Raw genomic sequence first — 24484 nt, 5'->3', positions numbered from 1 at the left:
GAGGTTGTTAAAGTACAAAAGAATAAATGGCAATTGAAAGTAAACGAAATCGAAAAAATGTAAAGCATTACTAGCATGCACACACATTTTTCCCGATTTTTAATTAATTTTTTATTAGAGTATAGTTGATTTACAGTGTTGTGCCGAAGTCCTCTGTACAGCAAAGTGACCCAGCCATACGTATCCATTCATTCCCTTTCTTACGTTATCTCCCAGCGTGGTCTATCCCAAGAGACTGGACACAGTTCCCTGAGCTGTCCAGCAGGACCTCACTGCTTATGCACTCTAAATGGAAGAGTTTGCATCTCCCAACCCGGAACTCCCCTCCTCCCCTTGGCAACCACAAGTCTGTTCTCCATTCTGAGTCTGTTTCTGTTTTGTAGCTAGGTTCATCTGTGCCCTATTTTAGACGCCACATTTTCTAAAACATGTAACCTTGCAAATACAAATAAGGCGTTTACCTTGTTGGCACTTTCCCACCGTTCCTGGCGTCTTTGGGGGACAGGGTGAATGGGAACCCCCCCCTTCCCCCTCACCCAGGCTGCACTGCCTCCGATGCCCTGTTTCCCTGTCAGGCTGCCCTTAACCCGGCCCCCTGCCCCCTCTCGCCCAGGGATCGGCTTCGCCATCTGCGTCATCGCCTTCTACATCGCCTCCTACTACAACACCATCATGGCCTGGGCCCTCTACTACCTCATCTCCTCTTTCACGGACCAGCTGCCCTGGACCAGCTGCAAGAACTCCTGGAACACCGGCAACTGCACCAACTACTTCTCCGAGGACAACGTCACCTGGATGCTCCACTCAACGTCCCCTGCAGAAGAATTTTACACGTAAGTGCATGTAAGTGAGGGGGTGGCCTGTTAGGGGCAGACCACACCCCTGGGGTTTGGCTTCTTAGGAGGGAGGCGGGGGCCCGGGGCTCTTAGCTCTTGGCTGATGGGTTTTGCTGTGGGGAGGGGGGTGAATGTGAGGACGGCGTTGGGAGACTCTACCGTGAGGGTCCGCAGTCTGGGGCTCTGTGCCGTCCCCTTCTTTTCTGATGCGCCCAGGCCAGTCCCTGCCTTCACATTCCAAAAGTACCCCCCTGCTTTGGAAGCACCCTTCCTCCTGGGCCCTCCTCTCAGCCAGTTGTCATGGGAGCAGAGCCTCTCTCTACTTCAATAGTTTGAAATGACTCAAAAAGTTTCTGGTTTCATGTTTTCACTTCACACGTGAGCTCTATCCTGTGAAAGAAGACGCCCAGGGTAGGTAGTTCTCTTGAATGGTGGAATTTCAGGCAATGGCAGCCCGAAGAGAGCGGCTTGGGGATGGAGAAGGGGCCCACTGCCCACACATACAAATCCTCATGAACCCAAAAGCCAGCCATGTTTCTGGGTTGGCTGGGTCGGCCTTGGGGCCGAGCACTCTTCCCAGGGTCCGCTGGCTGGAGTGCTTGTTCTCTGCTTCAGAGCGTGCAGAGCCCCTCCCAGCTCTTCCCGAGGCTTGGTGACCACCTGGTCCTTGCAGTGTGATGACCGTTTTTCTTCTTGGTGTCCTCTCAGAGGTGTCGCACCGTCATGTGCAGGGGACCGTTCAGACCAGGTCATGGGCCTTTCTTTCTCATTCACTCAGACGCCACGTCCTGCAGATCCACCGGTCTAAGGGACTCCAGGACCTGGGGGGCATCAGCTGGCAGCTTGCCCTCTGCATCATGCTGATCTTCACCATTATCTACTTTAGCATCTGGAAAGGTGTCAAAACATCTGGCAAGGTGAGGAGGACTCTGGCTGCTGACCCAGGCCTGCCGAGGGGCCCCAGAGGATCTCAAAGTCAGAACTCGGCAGCCTAGACAGTCACAGACAGGGGGATCTGGCTTCCTCTACAACACACGCATTCCATGCTTCTCAGTCTCTCTTTACCAAATCTGTTAGACAATTCTAGAAATCAGCCAATCCTATGAACCATTATTATTTTTTTTTTTCTTTTTTGCCTGCCCCTCCGTATATGAAATTCCCAGGCCAGGGATCAGATCCCAGCTGCAGTTGCCACCCAAGCCATAGCTGCCCCAACACCGGATCTTTAACCCACTGTGCCGGGCCGGGGATCAAACCTGCGTCCCAGCACTCCCAAGGCACACAGATCCTGTGGCACCACAGTGGGAACTCCACCATTATGTGATTTTTAAAAATTCCTTTAACCCCTGGTAGTGTGATAACTAATGACAGTGGCAATAATTTATTGAAAATCCATCACGGGAGTTCCTTGATGTGGCTTGAGTCGTGCCTCAGCGGAAATGAATCTGACTACTATCCACGAGAACGCAGGTTTGATCCCTGGCCTTGCTCAGTGGGTTAAGGATCCAGCGTTGCCATGAGCTGTGGTGTAGGTCACAGATGTGGCTCGGATCTGGTGTTGCTGTGGCTATGGTGTAGGCTGGCAGCTGTAGCTCTGATTCGACCCCTAGGCTGAGAACTTCCATATGCCATGGGTGCAGCCCTAAAAAGACCAAAAAAAAAAAAGGAAAACAGAAAACCCATCATAGACCATGTTCAGTGCTTTGTATACAGTGGCTACTTCATTGTTTTCCTGCTAAGTGTTTTCCCATTTTGCAAATGGGGAGTGGGTTTAAAGGGAGGCAGTATGGCAAGCAGGGAATCGGTCTTTCTGCCACACCACCTTGCCTCCTAAAATTATATATGTATTTTTAAAAGTAGCTCTCCTTTCTTGGAGGTTTTCAAGAGTAAAAGGCACCAGCATTCATGCAGTGATAACCTGTGTCTCCTTCTTTACAGGTGGTTTGGGTGACAGCCACTTTCCCCTACATCATCCTTTCGATTCTGCTGGTAAGGGGGGCCACGCTCCCCGGGGCCTGGAGGGGAGTTCTCTTCTACTTGAAACCCAACTGGCAGAAACTCCTGGAGACAGGGGTAAGAAAATGAGGAAAGTAGCGTGTACCTGTCTGTCTTTTTCCTAAAACTGAAGCCAGTCTTCCCAATAGGACAGTAGGAACAACTGAAATTTGGGTTCAGTGGCAAGTCTGCAGTGATGCTTTAAACTAAAAATACAAGCCTGAAATAGTTGAGGCCACTGGATTGGTTTATGCCAAAATGCTAAGTAAGAGAAATCACATTTGTTTGCACATGATATGTGGCCATCCCTGGACGGAGCCCTTGAAGAGCCTGCTTTTTGCCTCCGCACATAGCCACGTGGAGGCCGCAGGGGCGCTGGGCCTGTTGGTACCCAGTGTCTGTCTGGGGCTTGGCCGTGACCCTTACCTCTGCTCTGCTGCAGGTGTGGGTGGATGCGGCTGCTCAGATCTTCTTCTCTCTTGGGCCTGGCTTTGGAGTCCTGCTGGCTTTTGCTAGCTACAACAAATTCAACAACAACTGTTACCAGTGAGTATTGGGGCCCGCCAAGCAAAGCTTGAATGTGGAGGGAGCAACTGAACTGATGACCTCAGACCTGGTTGGACTCAAGCCATGTTGACACTCTGACCCTCAGGAGTGCCTCACCAGTTCACCCATGGCCAGAGCACCCACCCAGACCACAGCCTCATTCAAGGCCACTTGGGTTGAGAGAGGCCCCAGGACACGTCTGTTCTTTTTCTTTTCTTTTCTTTTTTTCTTCCTTCCTTCCTTCCTCCCTCCCTCCCTTTCTCCCTCCCTCCCCTCTTCTCTTTCTTTCTTTCTTTCTTTCTTTCTTTCTTTCTAGGGCCGCACCCATGGCATATAGAAGTTCCCTGGCTAGGGGTCTAATCAGAGCTGCAGCTGCCGACCTACACCACAGCCACAGCAACACCAGATCCGAGCCCCATCTGCGACCTGTTCCGCAGCTTGCAGTAATGTCAGATTCTTAACCCACTGAGTGAGGCCAGGGATCAAATCCGCATCCTCATGGATACTACTCGGGTTCCTAACCTGCTGAGCCACAATGGGAACTCCTGTTTTGTGAGCTTTTCTATATATCAAAAAAAAAAAAAAAAAGAAAAAAGAAATTCCAAACCAGGTTTACAAAAATTGCCACATACATTAAATATTTCAATTTGACCTGTTGATGTATTTGAACAACAAAAATCATAATGTGATAATTTGTGTATGTACATATACACAAAAAGAATAACGATTGAACTATTTTGACCAACACAGAATGCCATAATTTTTATGTCAAAATCTCACTTCAGAAATTTGATGGAACCAGAACCAATTAGGATTTAAATATCACTTGGCAATCTGCAGAGCTAACTTCGTCTAAATGGTCTGTCACAGATGGCAATGTCCAGCAATCTGATTGTGCTATTTATAAGATAATTACAGAATTAATTTTTTTTTTTTGGTCTTTTCATCTTTTCTAGGGCCGCACTGGTGGATGTAGAGGTTCCCAGGCTAGGGCGTCTAATGGAAGCTGTAGCTGCTGGCCTGCACCACAGCCACAGCAATGCAGGATCCGAGCCACGTCTGCGACCTACGCCACAGCTCACGGCAACGCCGGATCCTTAACCCACTGAGCGAGGCCAGGGATCAAACCTGCAACCTCATGGTTCCTAGTCAGATTCATTAACCACTGTGCCATGACGGGAACTCCTAGAGTTAATTTTTAAAGGAATTCATATGCACACTAAGCAGTGTGGCCTTGCACTGGGACATCAGCCTGAAGTTGTATGAGGTCTTCTTTTGAAAGTGTCCGAATATCTTTGTGGCACTCTCATAACCTCGTTTACACATAATGTCAAAAAAGTCTGGGAGTTCCTATTGTGGTGCGGTGGGTTAAGAATCCAACTGCAGCAGCTTGGGTCACTGCAGAAGCATGGGTTCAATCCCTGGCTTGGCCGCCAGGTTAAAGCATCTAGCGGCCTGAGCAGGTGTGGCACAGGTCAGCAGCTAAAGCTGGGATTCAGTCCTTGGCCCAGGAACTTCTATATGCCATGGGTGCGGCCATAAAAAAAAAAAAAAGTCTAAATCTAAATCTGATATCTTCACAAATGTGAGGCCAAGCCCCGCCCTGGGCCCCCTCTGCAACCCAAGCCCCGCTTCAGAGCAAGCTTGTTTGAAATTGAGAGTATACACTGTGCAGGTTTACAGCAGGATCATCTCTTAAAACCACTCCTGATCTGCTTTTCGCCCCATGCTGTGCATGGCCGTAACAGCAGCTGGTGCTTCAAGGCTGATGCAACCCATCTGAGAGGCTGGGCCTTGGGAGGAAGGGAGGAGATGCCCAGCCAGGCTCAAAGTCCCTGTGAGCTCACTCACCCTTGACATGGCTGCAGACAGATGCTCCCTAGACTCCCAGCTTGGAAATGTCTCAGTCCCCTTGGGTTTTCTGCTCCAGAGACGCCTTGGTGACCAGTGTGGTGAACTGCATGACGAGCTTCGTTTCAGGATTTGTCATCTTCACCGTGCTCGGGTATATGGCTGAGATGAGGAACGAAGATGTGTCTGAGGTGGCCAAAGATGCAGGTAGGACCTTGGGTTCTGTTTAGGTCCCTTGCTCCCAACAGATTTGCTTTGCTGCTCTTTGGATCTTTATAAATATCTAACTTTTATGTTATTTCTAAATGTTTTCTTAAAATTTTCAAAGGTTTTAGAGAAATGTATTGCCTTGGGGATCTCAACCCTTCCCCTGTGTCCAGACCATGGTGGAAAAGGGGCAGCTCCCTTGGCACCCACTACTGGGGCCTTGAGTCCACTTTGGGCTTGAGAAAGTGACTTGGAGGATGGCTTTTAAAATCCGTGGGTTTTGGAGTTCCCGTCATGGCTCAGTGGTTAACAAATCTGACTAGGAACCATGAGGTTGTGGGTTCGATCCCTGGCCTCGCTCAGTGGGTTAAGGATCCGGCGTTGCCATGAGCTGTGGTGTAGGTCACAGGTGTAGCTCAGATCCCACGTTGCTGTGGCTCTGGTGTAGGCCGGCAGCTACAGGTCCGATTAGACCCCTGGCCTGGGAACCTCCATATGCTGTGGGAGCGGCCCTAGAAAAGGCAAAAAGACAAAAATAAAAATAAAATCAATGGGTTTGCTTATATGTGGAATCTAAAGCATGGCACAGACTGAGACATGGATAGCAGACTTGTGTTTGTCAAGATGGAGGGAGAAGGAGTGGGATGGACTAGGAGTTTGGGGTTGGTAGGTGCAAACTATTACATTTAGAATGGATAAGCAATGAGGTCCCGCTGTACAGCACAGGGAACTGTATCCAATCACCTGATAGAAGATAGTATGAGAAACAGAATGTATATACATGTATGACTGGGTCACTTTGCTGTACAGCAGAAATTGACAGAACATTATAAATCAACTCTAATAAAAATTTTTTAAAAGTAAAAGTAAAATCAGTGGGTTTGGGTCCTATGATGGGTCCAGGTCTAGTAAGCAAATGGTTACTAACGCTTAGAATTTTTTTTTGCAGAGGTTTTTTTTTTTTCTTTTTCTTTTTTTTTCTTTTTTCAGGGCCGCACCCATGGCATATGGAGGTTCCCAGGCTAAGGATTGAATCGGAGCTACAGCTGCTGGCCTATATATACCACAGCCACAGCAATGCGGGATCCAAGCTACATCTGTGACCTACACCACAGCGCAAGGCAACGCTGGATGATGCTCACCCACTGAGCGAGGCCAGGGATTGACCCCCATCCTCATGGATGCTAGTTGGATTTGTTTCTGCCACGACACAACGGGAACTCCCTGCAGAGAAATTAGAAGTAGATGACATGGTCACTTTACCATACTGTGAGTTTTCATGGAAATAAGAGTGACTCATGTTGAAAAGGGGTGACGGGATCTTGTGGATGGAATCCCAGGGCTTTCTTGCCAACGTGCATCTGTCCTTGGCCTGCTGCAGTGCTCCGATCAACTCCAACCCCTAACTAAGGCGCCCTATCTAGTCTATGAGAGGTTGAGGACATGTCTGTCCCTTGTACTATCACAAAGGACTTCAAAATAGGTACAATGTTGTAAATCAGCTGTAATTTTTTTAAAAAGGGACATCAAAATAGCTGGAAGTCTTTATTCCAAGGCCTTTATGATTCTTCTAAAACCCGTTTAACATTTCCAACTATTCTGGAGCTAAAGAAAGAGCTAAATACTACAAGACTTCAGAAACAGAGCAACCCTGGCCCTGAAAAAAAAAAAAAGCACCGCATTATTAGATAGTGGCAACCCCTATTTGGGTGCTCAGCTTTGCTCATCTTGGGGTCTCAGGTTTGTTCCCTTTCTCCACGTTGGTGGAGGGGACACACTTGACTGTTCCCTCCCTTCCTCGTCCCAGGATGTCAGGATGGCCAGGTAGGGTGCTGTAGGGTGTGAGGAAGCACTTGGTACCTGTCCAGGCCGGCGTCACAGGAAGCTCTTGCGACAGGAATTGTCATTGTTGCGGTGGCCGCGTGTCCCCCGAGACTGCCTTGCAGGGCAGGTCTCTGCCACCACGTCCTCCCCTCTGTCTCTGTCTCAGGCCCCAGCCTCCTCTTCATCACCTACGCAGAGGCCATCGCCAACATGCCCGCGTCCACCTTCTTTGCCATCATCTTCTTCCTGATGTTGATCACCCTGGGCTTAGACAGCACAGTAAGTGACGGCGGAGGGAGAGCTCCGAGCAGGAGGGGGAGGAGGAGGGGTGGGAAATGGAGGGAGAGGAAGAGGAGGCTGCAGCCGGTCCCTTCCATCCTGGCCCCGCAGGTGGTGATGGCTGCTCCCTCCCCGAGCTGCCCCAGCCCCTGTGCCTTTGGGCGCTTACTGTTCTCTAGGACAAATAGCGGGTCCTGAATGAGACAATGGGGGCAAAGCGCCTGGCCCAGGCCAAGAGCTCAGCACAGGCCATCCGCTGTTAGTGTGCACTGTCCCCTGACCAGATTGGCACCACCCAAAGGCCAGGGCAAGGTCACGCTTGTGTCTTGGTGCCCTGCTGCCCAGCCTTCACCTCATTAGTGTGGAAAGAGTTCCAGCTTTGAGTTGGCATTTCTGGCACAACCAAAGTCTCCCCGAGAGACCTCGTGTAAAGAAGTCCTGTCCACATGCTATGCTTTCTTCCCTTGATGTCCTTAGGGGTGAGTTCTAAATGATGGGGTCACGTGGAAATTTACTTCCAGTGAGGGCTGGGTCGTGATTAGCTTGACAGGTCACCTGGCAATTTTAACCCCTCCCTCTGTTCACTGTCCTAGAGGTAGCAGATTTGTTCCAAAGTCCACAGTGACGTCTCTGTGTGCCCCTCTCAGTTCGCAGGCTTGGAGGGGGTGATCACCGCTGTGCTGGATGAGTTTCCACACTTCTGGTCCAAGCGCCGGGAGTGGCTTGCGCTCGGCGTGGTCATCACCTGCTTCTTGGGATCTCTGATCACCCTGACTTTCGTGAGTACCACGACCCTCCACCAGGGCAACAGGGTGCTCTAAGAGGAGTTCCTGTCGCAGCTCAGTGGCAACGAATCCGACTAGATGCGCCTTGGATCTGGCGTGGCTGTGGCTGTGGCTGTGGTGTAGGTTACAGACAAGGCTCAGACCTGGCGTGGCTGTGGTGTAGGCTGGCAGCTGTAGCTCCCATTCACCTCCTAGCCTGGGAACTTCCGTATGCTGCAGGTGCAGTCCTAAAAAAGACCAAAAAAAGAAAAAATTAAAATTAAAAAAAAGGGAACTCCCGTCGTGGCTCAGTGGTTAATGAATCCGACTAGGAACCATGAGGTTGTGGGTTCGATGCCTGGCCTTGCTCAGTGGGCTAGGGATCGGGAGTTGCCGTGAGCTGTGATGTAGGTCGCAGACGTGGCTCGGATCCCGTGTTGCTGTGGCTGTGGTGTAGGCCGGTGGCTACAGCTCCGATTCGACCCCTAGCCTGGGAACCTCCATATGCCCCTGGTGTGGCCCTAGAAAAGACAAAAAACCAAAACCAAAACAAAACCAAAAAAAGCTTACTGGGGAGAGGGCACGAGAAGAGAATGGTCCTGTGGCAGGAAAAGGCATCTAATGGGATGAAATCTTGCTGCCGAGGCCAGTCCAAGAAGCAGGCTCTGAGATATTGTATTAGATCCAGGGTGAGGATTTTCCGGAATTACCCTAAATTAAGTTCTTTTTGCTCTGTCATAAAGAAGAGGCCATGCCTCAGAGGGCCCTTAACCAGGTTTGTGGTCTTATTTCCAGGGAGGGGCCTATGTGGTGAAGCTGCTGGAGGAGTTTGCCACGGGACCTGCAGTGCTCACCGTTGCCCTGATAGAGGCAGTTGCTGTGTTTTGGTTCTACGGTAAGAGGCTTCCTTCCACCAGCCCACGTAGCCACCAGAATACAGAAGGGCTGATTTCGTCAGAGAAAGGCAGGCCAGTGTCAAAGACGTCACCTCCTGCGTGCCTTCTTCGGAAACAGGTCATCGTTTGCTCCACACTCAGGGCACCAGATTGCTTGCGCTCCCGGGAGGACGTTTTCTGCTTCTGAGTGTAAATGTTTACCCCGGGCAGACAGGCTGAAGTGGCTCCATAGAGCGCATCCGCCCTGGTGGCTTAAGATCCCGACTGGCCCTGGGACTTGGATAGACAGCAACGAACAGTGAATGCATTTGCAGAGTGTACCGTTTTCTGCTGTTACACAGAGAGGCCCCCAATTTCACTTTCACAAGCGAGCGCTCCCTCCAGCGCCCCGAGACGGGGTGGAGGAGCTCCTCCTCCAGGGAGGAGACAGGCATGTTCCCGTTTGGATCATCTGCCTCGGTAAAAGCCCCTCTGATCGCCGGGTGGAGGCTGATAAGGGCGAAACCACCACGAGCACAAGGAGTGAGCTGGCACAGGTCCCCGGGCAGGGATCCCAGGAGCTGCTGGGCAAGGATGAGGAGAGCGCAGGAAATGGAAATAAGAAAACCAGGTTCCAAGAGGCCGCTCTTCATCGTTCAAATCAAGATGGGCTTATTTCATTCTGAAAATGTATTTCTTTTCCTAGTTTCTGTGAGAGTAGAATAGTGTGTCGGAGTTCCCACTGTGGCACAGTGGAAATGAGTCCGACTAATATCCATGAGGATGCGGGTTCAATCCTTAGCATCGCTCAGGGGGTCGGGGATCCGGCGTTGCTGTGGCTTGGTGTAGGCTGGCAGCTGCAGCTCCAGTTCAGCCCCTAAGCCTGGGAACCTCCATATACCTTAGGTGCGGCCCTAAGAAACACAAAAACAAACAACAACAAAAAACCAATAGCGTGTCATCACCCATCATGTGAAGAAGGAAGGCCCTACATTTTGAGTTACATGTGAGACCAGTTTTGGGGGTTTTTTTTGGAAAGAAGTTCTCTCTGCCTCCTCAGCACTGAGAGCACCAAGTTCAAAGTGTGTGATGCTGCAGCCCTGCCAGGTATTGCCGGGCACTTCGAGGGAAGCACCCGCAGAGCGTCTTCTCTCCCCTGTCTCACTTCCTCCCCAGAGCCCTCACTGCTCACTTCCATGCCAGTTACTTTGTAGAGAACCTTGATCTTGATCTGACCTATGAATGAGCAATACTATGGTGAAGGTTTTCTCTTGAAAGCTTCCAGCATATGGTCAGTCAGTGGACTCATCATTTTTACACAGAGTTCAACTTCCTTTTCTATAGTAACCATAAAATCAGATACATGCTGAAATCCTAGAAAGGCAGTGTGGACAGCAAGCAGGGGCTTTAGGTCCCTCCCTAAGTGTCACAATCCTCCTACTCTATGTAGAAAGAGTCTGCTTGCTATGACATGCATTTTTGTGACAAGTTCCCTGTCTCTTTTTTTTTTTTTTGGTCATTTTTTTTGTCTTTTTAGGGCCGCACCCGCAGCACATGGAAGTTTCCAGGCTTGAGGTCGAATCAGAGCTGTAGCTGCCGGCCTACGCCACAGCCACAGCAACGCCAGAACCGAGCCGCGTCTGCGACGTACACCACAGCTCATAGCAACACCGGATCCTTAACCCACAGAGTGAGGCCAGGGATCGAACCTGCAACCTCATGGTTCCTAGTTGAATTCATTTCTGCTGTGCTACCACGGGATCCGCGTCCCCCGCACCCCCCCACACCCTTTCCCCCCCCCCCCCCCCCCGCCGCCGGTCTTACTTTCAGACAGATTGGTGTCCCTGAGCGCCTCCTTTGGAGAAATTCCAGAGCTGCTGAGTTCTCTGAGAGTCAAGGGATAGGAGGATAGTCTTTTTCTTCTCTCAGTCAATCGTGTTCTCTTTCTGATGATTTTAGGCATCACTCAGTTCTGCAGTGATGTGAAGGAAATGCTTGGCTTCAGCCCTGGATGGTTTTGGAGGATCTGCTGGGTAGCTATCAGCCCTCTGTTTCTCGTGGTGAGTTTTTATTTCCCTTCTTCATCTGTCCCTGGAGAAAGAATCACCTTCAAACACCTAGGGAAAAAAAAAATTGGGGGAGTTCCCTGGTGCCCTAGTGGGTTAGGGACCTGGTGTTGTCACAGCTGTGGCACAGGTTTGATCCCTGGCCCGGGAACTTCTCCATGCCCTGGGTGGGGGCACATTTTTCTTTCATTGAAGTGTAACACATATACAGAAAAGTGTGCAGAACACATCTATGAAATTCTATAAATTGAGCACGCTTTTGTAGCCAAAACCATACCAATAAATAAAGACAAGACCAGCATCTCCGGAGTCCTTCTCGTGTCCCCTGCCAGTCACTGTGCCCCCAGAGTTAACCTTTCTTCTGGCTTCTAACACACAGCGTGGTTTGGGCTTCCGTCACATTATTTCATCCTTGTTCTGCTCCGTGATGATGATACCTGACATGCACTGAGCAGCAACTGCCAGGCCAGACTTTATGCTGAACTAATATCTGTTGAAATTTGAACTCTCAAAACAATTCTATGAAGTAGTTAGAACTGTAGTTCCCCATTTCAGAGTTGGTAAAACTGAGGCTTAGGGTCCAAGTCACATGACAAGAACTGTTGAAGGCCCGAGAAGGATTTACTATGCTGCTTATGAAAGACTGGACTGGAGCCCTAATTTTTTTTTTTTTTTTTGCCACGACCACAGCATGCAAAAGTTCCCTGGGCCAGGGGTCAAACCCAAGCCACAGCAGTCACCTGAACCACAGGGGTGACAGTGCCAGAACCTTAACCTGCTAGGCCACTGGGGAATTCCTGGATCCTGATAATTTTGTGTACATCTTCTCGAAGACCAAAGCACCCCTCCACCCCACCCTGTTCTCCAGTGTAGACGGGGGTCGAAAGTAGAATCCATTCACTGTCAGATGAATGAGAAAGTTTAGTGCTGACTCCATCCTTGCTGCATGGGCCCCGGCTTCCCTCCTGGTACTCGCTCGAAGGAGATGTTTGCCCAAAGACGGATGAGAGCCCCGCTAACATCCTGAGTGTGCTCCGAGGTAGCCCGGGGTAAAGTGACTCCATGCACCTCTGCAGGGATTACGCTCAGTTCTTTCATTTCTCTGTAACTGACTTGCAGGGGGAGGTGCGGGGAGTGCTTTTTGATCCTTTTGAGGCAGAGACTGTGCCTTCAATCCAGCTCCAGCTTTTTGAATATCTGGGCCATCCATTTCGCCTTAGGACATATGTGCAGCTGTGCCTTCCCTCTCTTTGAAAACGGCCCTTTCTGTGTTCTGTTTTGACTTTCTCGGGCAGCCCTGTATTTTCTGTGATTTTTGTACTTGCACATTTCCCTGTTAACCTGTAAGATGGACAGTGTGTTCATTCTTGCCTCTGTCATGCTGCAAGTGTCTCTCTCTACCCAGAATCCTTCCTCGACTTCCATTTCCCGGGACCCCAATGTTTCCAAACACGAAGCCAAGCTTCACCCCAGGCAGTAGATGCTCTCAGGGCCTGGTGTGTGCTGCGGACTCCAATGTTCCTCTAGATCTGGCCTGGTAGTTTCTTATTACCTTGTCAGCTCACTGTTGCTTTTATGTAAATTAAAAACATACTGTAGGAGTTCCCATCATGGCACAGCGGAAACAAATCCGGCTAGGAACCATGAGGTTGCGGGTTTGATCCCTGGCCTCCCTCACTGAGTTCGGGATCTGGCGTTGCTGTGAGCTGTGGTGTAGGTCGTGGACGCGGCTCGGATCTGGCTTTACTGTGGCACTGGCATAGGCTGGCAGCTGTAGCTCTGATTCGACGCCTAGCCTGGGAACCTCCATATGCTGTGGGTGCAGCCCTAAAAAGACAAAAAAAAAGTATACACACACACACACACACACACACAGTAGGAGTTGCCATTGTAATGCAGTGGAAAAGAATCTGACTAGTAACCATGAAGATGCAGGTTCAATCCCTGGCCTCGCTCAGTGGGTTAAGGATCTGGCCCCCAGCTGTAGCTCTGATTTGACCCCTAGCCTGGGAACTTCCACATGCAAGCAGGTGTGGCCCTAAAAAACAAACAAACAAACAAAAACAAACAGAAAAACAAAACAAAAAAATACAGTATTTTTAAATCCAGAAAAAAAAATTTTTTTTTTGGCTGCACCCAAAACATTCGGAAGTTCCAGGCCAAGAATCGAACCCCGTGCCACAGCAGTGACCCAAGCTGCTGCAGTGACAACATCAGATCCTTAACCTGCTGTGTCACAAGGGAACTCCCTAAACTCAGAAATTTTAGTTGCTTTTCAGTGAGAGGGTTGGACTGGATCCCAAGTCTGCCATTACTAGAAGCAGAAGTCTTGACATAAATGGGTTATTAATTTATATTGTTACCAGTGCTTCTCAATAATCTACTTAAATCCTTTCATTTGTTTTTCAAAGGAAGGAGAGACATTGGATTCTTTCCCTGAGGGAAGAAGCCATATTTGTTTACTTAAATCTTGCTCACGTAGTGCAGGAATGACGTTAGGACTGAGACTCAGGCAAGTGAGGCATTCACCCTGGACATAAAATTTCCAGGCCTGCCAAAAAACTCAGCAGTCAAACTAAATATTCCTTTAATGCACTATATATATTTTTTTAATGCAATATTTTAAAAAAATCAAAACTGATGCAAAAAAAAAAAAAAAAATCCCTGGGAGTTCCCATTGTGGCTCAGCAGAAACGAACCCAACTAGTATCCATGAAGATCCAGGTTGGCTCTCTGGCCTTGGTCAGTGGGTTAAGGATCTGGCATTGCCGCTGTGGTGTAGGTCACAGACCCGGCTGAGATCTGGTGTTGCTGTCGTGTATGTGGCAGCTGCATCTTCAATTCGACCCCTAGCCTGGGAACTTCTATATGCCAAGGGTGAGGCCCTAAAAAGCAATATGTATATAATCCCTGATGAACATTTTAAATAAAAACAACAACAGGATCAGAGCAAATAACTTACATATCTTGCCTCATTCACCTTACCCTAGTCTGGTCCCATCAGAGCTTGTCTTTTTAAAGTATTGCACTAAAATAGTATTACCATAATTTGCCTTTTAGGGCCTCGCCCTCAGCATATGGAGGTTCCCAGGCTAGGGGTTGAATCGGAGCTGCAGCTGCCCACCTACACCACAGCCACAGCAGCGCTGGATCTGAGCCATGTCTGTGACCTACACCACAGCTCAAGGCAATGCTGGATCCCTAGTGAAGTGAAGCCAGGGATTGAACCCTCATCCTCATGGATGCTGGTCGGGTTTGTTACCACTGAGCCTCAGTGCGACCTGCCTCAAGTATTCTCTCTTGACTGCTGGAATTTTGGGGCGCTCTTAAATGTCCCACCCGAGGCGAGTGCCTCATGTGCCTTACCCGAGTCCTGGCCCCAGGCTTGTTTGGTCTTTTCATTTCTGCGAATATCTGGTTGTCTGGAAAACTGAGGGAACTCTTGGTGTACAGTCAGTGAGTTTCTGTGCCCTGCGACACCCAGGTACAGATCCGGGTTCAGGCACATGACTCATGGTTCCTCGGCGTTCACCACAGTCACTTCCTCTAAAGGCAAGTGCTCTAGGGCCCGATTAGGAGGAGGCGAATCTGTCTTCCACGTCTGGGTTTACTTAACAGATCGCTTGCTCTGGGCTTTTAAAGGCTGCTTTAGGTGAACAAAGAGAAGCTTACAAAATACATTCTTTTTCAGAGTTCCTGCTGTGGTACAGTGGGTTAGGAATCCAACTGCAGCAGCTTGGGGTGCTGTGGAGGTTCAGGTTTGATCCCTGGCCCAGCCCATCATGGTGGTGTAAGGGATCTGGCATTGCCGTAGGTCACAGCTGAGGCTTAGATTTAATCCCTGGCTCAGGAACCTCCATATGCCTTGCGTGTAGCCATAAAAATTTTTTTTTTAATTATTTTTCACTAAAGCCATGTTACAAAAAAAGAAAATATCAGAGTTCCTGTAGTGGCGCAGCAGAAACAAATCCGACTAAGAATCATGAGGTTGTGGGTTCAATCCCTGGCCTCGCTCAGTGGGTTAAGGATCCGGCGTTGCCGTGAGCTGTGGTGTAGGTCACAGATGTGGCTCAGATCCTGCGTTGCTGTGGCTCTGGTGTAGGCCGGCGGCTACAGCTCCGATTGGACCCCTAGCCTGGGAACCTCCATATGCCGCAGGCGTGGCCCTAAAAAGAAAAAGAAAAACAAAAAACACAAAAAAGAAAATATCATCTGTGAGCAAGAAGAGGCAGGGGTGTGCAAGGGGGTGTCTGGGGCAGTACTTAGTGGCCACAGTGAGAGCTCAAGGCCTCCCTGAACCCCAGTGGGTTTCACACACCTGACATTAAGATGAGATGAGAGAGGACTGAGATGGCTCCTACCAGCCCCCACCTTTCCTTGTTCCAAAGTCATTTTCCTTAGTAGCCAGTCTGGGGCTGAAGAGAGAGTCTGTCCTGAGAAAGGTTTGTGATGCTGGGCTTCTGTTTTGAAAGCTTCCTCCTGGACTCAGGGTAACACTGTTCAGAAGATGAATGTATGTTTAACAGTTGCCCATTTTATTACCTGAAGACAAAGAAAAAAAAGATATAAATAGATGTTTAACCACGCAAATAATTTACATTACTGTCTTCTTTATGACTATGAAATAATAAAATAAAATCAAATCAAGAGCAATAACGATTTCGGCACAGCGGTTACTAGGCAAAAACTGCTATTTACGCTCTCTCTGGAAACCAAACTGAAATAAGAAAACCCATAAACCTAGTGTTGGGAGCACACCATGGAATTTTTCTTGGTCGAAATCTTCACTGAATTTTCAAGGATAAAGGGTATGAAGCTGCTTTTTCCTTTCATTATTCCCTTCATTATGAGGGCCCGGGACAGGCAGGTCATCCATTGCCGAGATGCCTTGTGGCAGAGCCATCCTTGCTGAAACCCCAGTTCTGAGCCTGGGGTCAAAGCCAGGAAAGGAAAGACCAGGAAGGCGCACCCAGGAGCCTGCAAGCGCTCCAGGTCCTGAGAACCTGATAACGTCTCCTGGACCGAGGAGCCTTGGGTCTTCCCCAAAATAATCACAGCAGGGAAATGCAGGAGAGAAACAGCAAGCTCTGGGAGTGGCTGGGCCTTGGAGAGGTGGCCCAGCTTATTCTCCTGCCGTCCGACAGGTCAGGGCCTGACCCACTCCTGATGCACGCCAGTCTCTTCTCTGCCGCGACGCGGTGCTGTGACGCCCCTGCATAACCTTCTGAGGCCTTGGCATCCCCACCCCAGGGGCCGAGGCGAGGGGTGGGGAGGAAATTCAAGATGAGCCCCTGGGTGTTTCATTGTTTGCAGTTGAGGCACAGAAATGAATGGCTTCTTCCTGTGAGTGTTCAATCTAGGATATATCACAGTTTAGCAGTTTCCTGCAAGTATCTTAGCTTTAGCATTCAGTGTTTGTGATCTTAGGACTGTCTCTATCTGTGTGGAGGTCATGATTTTTTTTTAAATGTTTCTTGGCATTTCTGTTTTAGTTCATCATCTGCAGTTTTTTGATGAGTCCGCCACAGCTATGGCTTTTCCAATATAATTATCCTCAGTGGAGTATCATCCTGGGCTACTGCATAGGAACCTCATCTTTCATTTGCATCCCCACGTACATAACTTACCGGCTGATCATCACTCCGGGGACACTTAAGGAGGTATGTGCTAGTTCGTGTGTGTGTGTGTGTGTGTGTGTGTGTGTGTGCGCGCGCGCGCGCGCGCGCACGCGTGCATGTGTGATCATTCCGATTGCTAATTGTTTTTGGGGAAAAGGGTTCTCTTCTTAAGTTCTATTCAAAGTAGGTAAGTCTACTGCCAGAAGTCACCAGGGGGCTCTCAGCCTTCTACAATTATGTACCTATACCATTGTGTAGCCTCTAATAGCTGCCAGTGTCATCTTAAGGCCTCCCTCATATGCCTCAAGGACAAGTCAAAAGAGCGAGGTGGCGGTTTGCGTCACCCACAGCACAGCGTGGCGTGTGCACAGCATTCTAAACATAGCGGATAACCACGTTGTGTCCTGCTTGCCATCGGCCATGAACATCAAATCAGTGGAGCAGTAACGCAAATTTGATTTCAGTGGATTTAAGGTAAATCCACTTGATTTAAGTGGAGATTATGGGGGAAAATGTCTGTGGTCATTTTCCTAACAGCAGTGTGACAAGGGCTTCTTTGAAAACCATCACTAAATAAGGAGGTTGCAGCAATATCATAGGTTTAGCCCAAGTCACTAGAGTAAAAAAAAAAAAAAAGTTGCCATGATAAGCAAGGTACATTTCAGTAAATGAATAATGTGCCATAAAAATTTCAATTGTAGGACCTTAAATTTTATATGAGATTGTATACATTTTAAAGCATCTTCATGTAGATTATCTAATTTTGTTTTTAATACTTTGTGAGAAGGATGGGCAGGTGTCATTAGCAGACAAAGATTCTGAGTCTGGGAATGACTGTGCTCACACCATCTCCTTATTTCAGTGCCTTGGCCATGGACACACAGTAGAAGGAGGCTCAGAAGCCAGGTCTTCTGGTTTTTGGTCCAATGCTCTCTCTCTCTCTTTTTTTTTTTTTTTTTTTTTTTTTGCCTTTTTAGGGCTGCACTCGTGGCATATGGAAGTTCTCAGGCTAGGGGAAGAATCAGAGCTGCAGCTGCTGGCCTACACCACAGTCACAGCAACACCAGATCCAAGCCGCATCTGTGACCTACACCACAGCTCGTGGCAATGCTGGATCCTTAACCCAGCGAGGCCAGGGGTTGAACTCACATCCTCATGGATACTAGTTGGGTTCATTACTGCTGAGGCACAACGGGAACTCCTCTTTCACTTTTAGGGGCAGTTTCTCTTTTATGTCCTCAGGGTATTAATAACTTGCTAGTGTGGAAATTGGCACTAGAGGTTAGGGAGAAATGAGTTGCTGCTTTTTATCCTGAGCTGCCAGAGTTAGTAGTTCAGGCCACCAGGGTCCCAGCAGTTAGACCTCACATTACCAGGACTGAAAATGCTTGGGCTGTCACTTGTTTGGTTGTGTTACCTGCCATAGGAAGAAGCTTACTGTGGCAGCAGAGCCTGAAGAAGTGGCCCCTTAGGAGTCTGTGGGTGCTTTCATGGGAGACAAGCTCAAAGGTGCAGAGAGCCATGTGGAGAAAGCTAGAAGGGGCCGTGCTCTACGATGGCCTGAGAGCAGAGGGGGCTGGTCTGTGGGGTCTTAGAAGCAAAACACAAATGTATATCAAATATATCATCATACTCACCATCCTAAATTATTTCACAAGAAATATGAAGCAAGAGAACATGAGGCAATTAAACATCATCTCTTTTCTGAGAACTGAAAACAGAAAAACTGAATTCTAGGTAAACAGAACTCTGAAGGACTTGCTAATTTCCTACACCCCACATAGTCCTATCACAACTTCATTCCTCCCAAAGGGCCCTGGGCTCTGGTGTTGACTGGAAAACAAGCTCAGACCAGTGGCACTGTGTTTACTCCTTCAGGTTGCCCTTCATGGCATTTATGATGCTCTACTGGCCCCATTGACTCAAACCCAGAGGCCAAGGTCGGGAGTGGGAACACCAGTTACGTTAATGAATTTCAGTCTTCTTCAGACACAGACCATATCTCATGGTTACTTTTCTTTCTTTCTTTTTTTTTTTTTTTTTGCTTTTTAGGGCTGCACCCACAGCATATGGAGATTCCCAGGCTAGGGGTCGAATCAGAGCTGTAGTTGCTGGCCTACGCCAGAGCCACAGCAACGCCATATCCGAGCTGCATCTGCAACCTACACCACAACTCACAGCAATGCCAGATCCTTAACCCACTGAGTGAGGCCATGGCACTGAGTTTCCATGGTGCCATGACAGGAACTCCCAGACTAGATCTCAAATCCTGGTCATCTTTCTTGCAAATGCCCCATGCTGGCCACCAGGAAATGCCACTCAAAAGTGTGTAATTAATAGAGTTCAGATCCATCAGTAGTAGAGGTGAGGCTGTTTGCAGAGCCGTCTTTGCCATAGGCCACCAGACGGAAAACTGGGGGATAACAGGAAGCATCAAGATACAGCCTTCAAGGGGGCCTGGGAGAGAAGAGACCTAGTCAGCTAAGCAAGCAAGTCACTTACCTTCTCTGGGCCTTACTGTCTTCATTTTTGAAGTGTGCTCATTGAACTGGACTAACACTTCCAAAGTGCGTTGTAAGGAGCAGTAGTTCCACGGGCTGTCAGGTCTTACTGTTGAGGGAAGAGGTTATGTAGTCACATAATTTTGGAGAATGTTGGATTAAGGCATGTTGTATAGGTCTCTTCACTACAGGACTTCTCAAAAGCCTTAATATGCCCCTGTGCATGCTTAATTTCTGAGAGGAATAAAGCATGCCTTGTTTTTGCCAAGCACCCCAAGGAACTGTGATTTTTTGTGAATACCAGACTCGATGGTCTGTAACATTTTATCTGTGAAAGAGGGAAAATGCATATGGAATCCTGGATTGTTTTTTAAAAAAAGAAAAAAACTAAGAGAAAAGTAAATTTAACTCTTCTGAGCCCAAGCCATATATAACATTGGAGTTTGTGGCGTGAGCCTCCACTTGCTCACCTGTAATTTGGAGGCTGTCACATGCATCTGCAACCTGGAAGTCTCGAGACTGGAGTCATCAACTGGGTTATTACGTCATTGTCACAGAAGCTCCTAGTCACCTGCACACAAAATCTGGGCAAAGTAAGACATTCTACTTCCCGGCGTTGTTCGCTGTGAGTCTTGCCTCCACCCTAGATCCGAATGCTCTTCTCTCTGCCCAGCATAGCTGTGCTGAAGACTCGTCAGTTCCCAGTTAACAGGACCTGATACTCTTTAATCAGTTATGGGGAACAGATTTATCTTTGCCATAGGGGAAGGGTGGTTTGTGAAATTTTGCTTTCTGTGACTTGACATGTCCTGGTGGCTGATAAGCACTGCAGCAGCTCCTTTTTCTTTTTCTTTTTTTTTTTCCTTTTGGTCATTTTTGGCTGCCCTGTGGCACATGGAGCTCCTGAGCCAGGGATCAGAGCCACAGTCATGACCTAAGTTGTAGCTGTGTCAATGCTGGATCCCTAACCCACTGTGCCAGGCCAGGGATTGAATCCTCATCCCAGTGGCTCCCAAGATGCCACCACCACCAGTCCAGTTTTGCCACAGTGGGAGCTGCAGCAGCTCCCCTCTCCTCTTCTTCTTCTTTTTTTTTTTTTTTTTTTTTTGGTCTTTTTAGGGCTGCACCTGCAACATATGGAGGTTCACAGGCTAGGGGTCGAATCAGAACTACAGCTGCTGACCACAACCACAGCCACAGCCATGCCAGATCTGAGCCTTGTCTGCAACCTACACCACAGCTCACAGCAATGCTGGATCCTTAACCCACTGAGCAAGGCTGGGGATCAAACCTGTGTCCTTACGGATACTAGCCAGATTCATTTCTACTGAGCCTCAACGGGAACTCCAGCAGCTCATTTTGAAAATGGGTTTCTCGTGTGAGATTTTAGTACTTGACTATTAAGGTCACTAGGAACACAAGTATAATTTTATGAATTTCATTAACTATGAGAATGGGAACTCTGAATTCTGAAGACCCTACTCCTTAAAGAAGGAACAGACTCCCAGAACCAGAAAATAAAGATTGAAGGGGACCGCATACTTTTCAATCCAAAATAAAAAGGACAAGTAGCAGAGCTTTACCTAAAGTCAATAAATCAAACTATGCTTTCAGATCCTGTTTTACCTTTCTCACCATACATAGAGAATTTGACCACCAAAGATTTTACTAAGCAACTTAATAAAGATTTCTTTCTAAGCCTCTGCAGTGCTCTCTGCATCCCTGAGCTGCTTCATGTCACTCTGATGCTGAGTTTTACAAGGCAGGCTGTATATTTCATACTCAAGCCCAGGCATATTTCAGATCTGTCCCAAAGCTTCTATGTACCTCGGCTGTTTCTAAAATAAAAATCCTCCTCTCTTTTCCTGTAATGAGTACTATGTCAACATGAGATTGCTTTAGGAATTATGATTGACGTGGCCACATCTTTTAAAATTTAATCATGTAATAAGTTGCATCCTTATATGATCTAACCAGTGCTCCTTTATAGGTGGATTCTTTCAACTGGTAACCTCCTGGCTGTTAGAATGGCTGAGGGCCCTGGGCACTCTGCCTGTCACGTGTCTGCAGGGCACAGGGAGCCTCGCTGAGGTGGGGGGAGCCAGAACCCAGCGCTCACTCTGCTCCCCATTGCCCTGTGTGGCCACATGAAACCTCCTCTGTCCAGAGAAAAGATTGCCCTTCGCCAGGCCATCAAAGGCATGTTATAGACCAGCAGAGGGTCTGTTGAAGGGCTATCATTTTCACCTCTTAATGTTGTAATGATTTTCTTAATTAGTTTACATATATTTACATTGTTCCTGAATATGCTATTTTAACCCACATTTGAGAACAAATAAATTGGGAATTCCTTTCTTAACGGAATCTCAGTAAGATGAATCCAATTTACTATTAAATGCCATTAAAATACGGTTTAGCATTTGTTTTATTAATGGTGACCCCTTTTTTCAACACTGTTCAATTATGATAATACCTATCACAGCCTATGTTCTTCCTAACAGCGTATCGTTAAAGGAATCACTCCAGAAACACCGACGGAAATTCCCTGTGGGGACATCCGCTTGAATGCTGTGTAAAACATGACGGAGAGAAAAGTGGCTTCCTAACACCCTCTCGCTCCAATTCTGACAAGTCACACGTCGCCTTCTCCCTCCAAGTGAACGCATGTCTGGCTAAGCCTACTGATGGAAGGGCCTTCTTCCCAGAGACACCGTCCCCCAAAGACTATGGTGCCCAGACGCTTACGGCCTCCAGCCATTTCTTTCTGTGAAGTCTCCCGGGCCCGTTCCCGTGTTAGACTCTGGCACAGAGGAAGTGGCCTCTTTGGGATGCGCGAGGGTGGGTGTATGGCGGCGATGAAACCCACCATATCATCAGTTAGGATTAGGTTTAGGGTCAAGTCTGTGACCCGTCTCTCTTGTATCATTTCTTACTATGAACATTGGTGTCTGCCATCTGTTTGCTAAAGGTTTCACTGTTCATGAATGCATAAACCATGCGGGAGAAAACAGGGATGCTAGCCATATATTTTCTGAGTAGCATAGAATTCTATAGCTGAAATCTACTAGAACCCCGTAACCCGTGTGCCACTGTGGAGTCAGGCGAGGAAGCTGTAAGAAGCTAAGCTGAACAATAACGTGTCTATGTGAGCATGCGTGTCTGTGTGTACTGTTGTTCCAGTGTCCCCTTATCTCTATTCTAATGCGTTGGGCTCATTACAAACGATATGAATTTCCTCCAGGTTTTCTTACATTAACACATTCCACCTACGGAAATTTGTATGTATGCTGTTATTTGAAGGGTGTGTTTACTGCATCGTGCTCTGTCTCCCCCTCCTTTTCCAGTGACTCTACTTGAGCCCACACACCTTCCTTTATGGGCCAGCCTTTCATAGTCAGTGCACTCCACTGCCCTCTTCCTGTTTCTCTCGGCCAAACATTCAGGACAACGTTCCACAGGCAAATCTGGCCTATTTCATTAGTCACTGTGGCTTGGCTGTGAAGGGCTTTGGAGATGAAGATTGACAGGTGCATCGTCAGTGTTCAGCTGGTTATCCGGGTTAAGCTCTGTCTGTGGCAAAGGACTGACCATTAAGGTTACTTTGCTTTGTGAAGAAAAGATAAATCCAGTTTTCACAGGGTTTGTGGATCTGGTGCCCTGACTGAAACCAAAGTCATCAAGTAATTGGAGAGTCTGAGTTAGCTTGACTGGACTTCTCCCAATCCCTTGAGCCTTCCTTGTTGGCTACCAGGCTCACTTGTGAGCCCTCCAGTTTTCAAGATGGAGTCTAAATAAGACCGAATGGAAAAGGGGCAGTTAAGTGAATGACCTTTTATACTACATAAAGCCCTTAATACAGATCAAATACATTTGATCTTGAGAGGCGTGGCGGTCTCAGATGCATAGGTGGAGAAGCACATTTTACCTTGTAGTGTGAGGTTTCCTTACCAAAATCGTAAATGGAATAAAGCCTACTCGATGAGAAAAGGACTCAGTCATCTAGCCCTGTATCACATCAGTCCTCTATATAAACCTAATTTAATCCTAACAGCCTTATAGAAAGGAGATCTCTATAGCAGAGGACTAGCTTTATCCAGGTATAATCTTCCTCCCTTGGCTTCCTTTCCCCAACAATATTCCCCAGTCATCTTCCTGTAGTCCCCCGGTATCCTATTTCTGACTCTTTGCTTTTCCCAGCAGGCTATTTTCCTTTTAGATGTTAGCTGCTGAGAAGTTTCCCAAAATATTAGAGGAAAAGAAGAGGGAGATTTAAAAATGACTCTTCCTGACCTACCTTCATTGTTGTCACTCTTTCATTCCTTCTTGCCACCTTATGTCCATTCTCTTTGCTTGCTAATCTGCCGAAAGGAGAGAGGCAACATATTTGGTAGTAAAGAGCTTTGCACATTTTAAGAACTTGCTTTATAAAGATAATCAGATACGGATTCTCCCCATCCCACACACTTATGCATTTTTCCAAAGATGTCATTTTTTAAAAGGCACTTTTTCAAACAATTAGTTTTGCCAAGCCAGGTGTTATATAGGTGTTGCAAAAAGTTTTCAAATGTCACTAGACTTTAAAAAAAATCCGAAATCTCTATTCTGCAAACTTGACTCCCCTATTTAGCAATACTACTATGGATTCTTGGTTTTTTTTTTAAGGGAAGCTTAATAGTTGGTAGATGGACTTTAATCTTTTAAAGACCTTTTACATCTAATGTAGCATTTACATAAAAGTAAAAAATAAAAATGAATTGTAAAGTTATTTAGTGAAGTTCCCTTTTTCCTGTGATTTTATTAGTAAGGAATACTCAAGAAATAGGAGAAGACAACTTCCTAGAGATTCACTGCCCGCCAAAACTGAATCAAGAAGCAACAGATCAGGATTTCCCGTCGTGGCGCAGTGGTTAACGAATCCGACTAGGAACCATGAGGTTGCGGGTTCGGTCCCTGCCCTTGCTCAGTGGGTTAACGATCTGGCGTTGCCGTGAGCTGTGTGTAGGTCGCAGATGCGGCTCGGATCCCGCGTTGCTGTGGCTCTGGCGTAGGCTGGTGGCTACAGCTCCGATTCAACCCCTAGCCTGGGAACCTCCATATGCCGCGGGAGCGGCCCAAGAAATAG

At 47.8% G+C, this 24484-nt stretch overlaps 1 protein-coding gene and 1 long non-coding RNA gene across 10 annotated transcripts in view; one reads left to right on the top strand and one right to left on the bottom strand.

Annotated features, from left to right (window-relative positions):
• The window catches only part of SLC6A4 (solute carrier family 6 member 4), a 41903-nt gene extending 17776 nt beyond the window's left edge, over positions 1–24127 (top strand). For all 6 annotated transcript variants that reach the window (XM_021067521.2, XM_084985534.1, XM_084985531.1 and 3 more), the window contains 11 exons: positions 614–833; positions 1615–1753; positions 2775–2909; positions 3274–3377; positions 5308–5435; positions 7426–7538; positions 8186–8317; positions 9098–9197; positions 11137–11237; positions 16736–16903; positions 21864–24127. In XM_021067521.2, the coding sequence (XP_020923180.1) occupies positions 614–833; positions 1615–1753; positions 2775–2909; positions 3274–3377; positions 5308–5435; positions 7426–7538; positions 8186–8317; positions 9098–9197; positions 11137–11237; positions 16736–16903; positions 21864–21938 (1415 nt within the window). In that variant the 3' untranslated portion in view covers positions 21939–24127. The remainder of the gene's footprint in view (positions 1–613; positions 834–1614; positions 1754–2774; positions 2910–3273; positions 3378–5307; positions 5436–7425; positions 7539–8185; positions 8318–9097; positions 9198–11136; positions 11238–16735; positions 16904–21863) is intronic.
• On the bottom strand, positions 87–20398 carry LOC106505485 (uncharacterized). 4 transcript variants are annotated; one of them, XR_014821659.1, is made up of 7 exons: positions 19833–20398; positions 19364–19471; positions 15562–15785; positions 11002–11294; positions 7296–8550; positions 5229–5390; positions 87–3347 (listed from the first exon to the last, which is right to left on the bottom strand). It is a non-coding gene; the product is annotated as an uncharacterized LOC106505485 (long non-coding RNA). The 4 variants fall into 4 exon arrangements; XR_014821660.1 differs by having other exon boundaries at positions 7296–9474; positions 11002–11268; XR_002337289.2 differs by having other exon boundaries at positions 11002–11268.
• Positions 24128–24484: the final 357 nt, after the last annotated feature.

Source organism: Sus scrofa, chromosome 12, assembly GCF_054392235.1.
Source record: "Sus scrofa isolate SSC_HxYL_T2T_F1_AM1 chromosome 12, Sscrofa_HxYL_maternal_Yorkshire_Landrace_v2.0, whole genome shotgun sequence".
Taxonomy (NCBI): domain Eukaryota; kingdom Metazoa; phylum Chordata; class Mammalia; order Artiodactyla; family Suidae; genus Sus; species Sus scrofa.
Note: the sequence above shows the minus strand (reverse complement) of the source record. Positions and strands in the feature narration are given on the sequence as shown.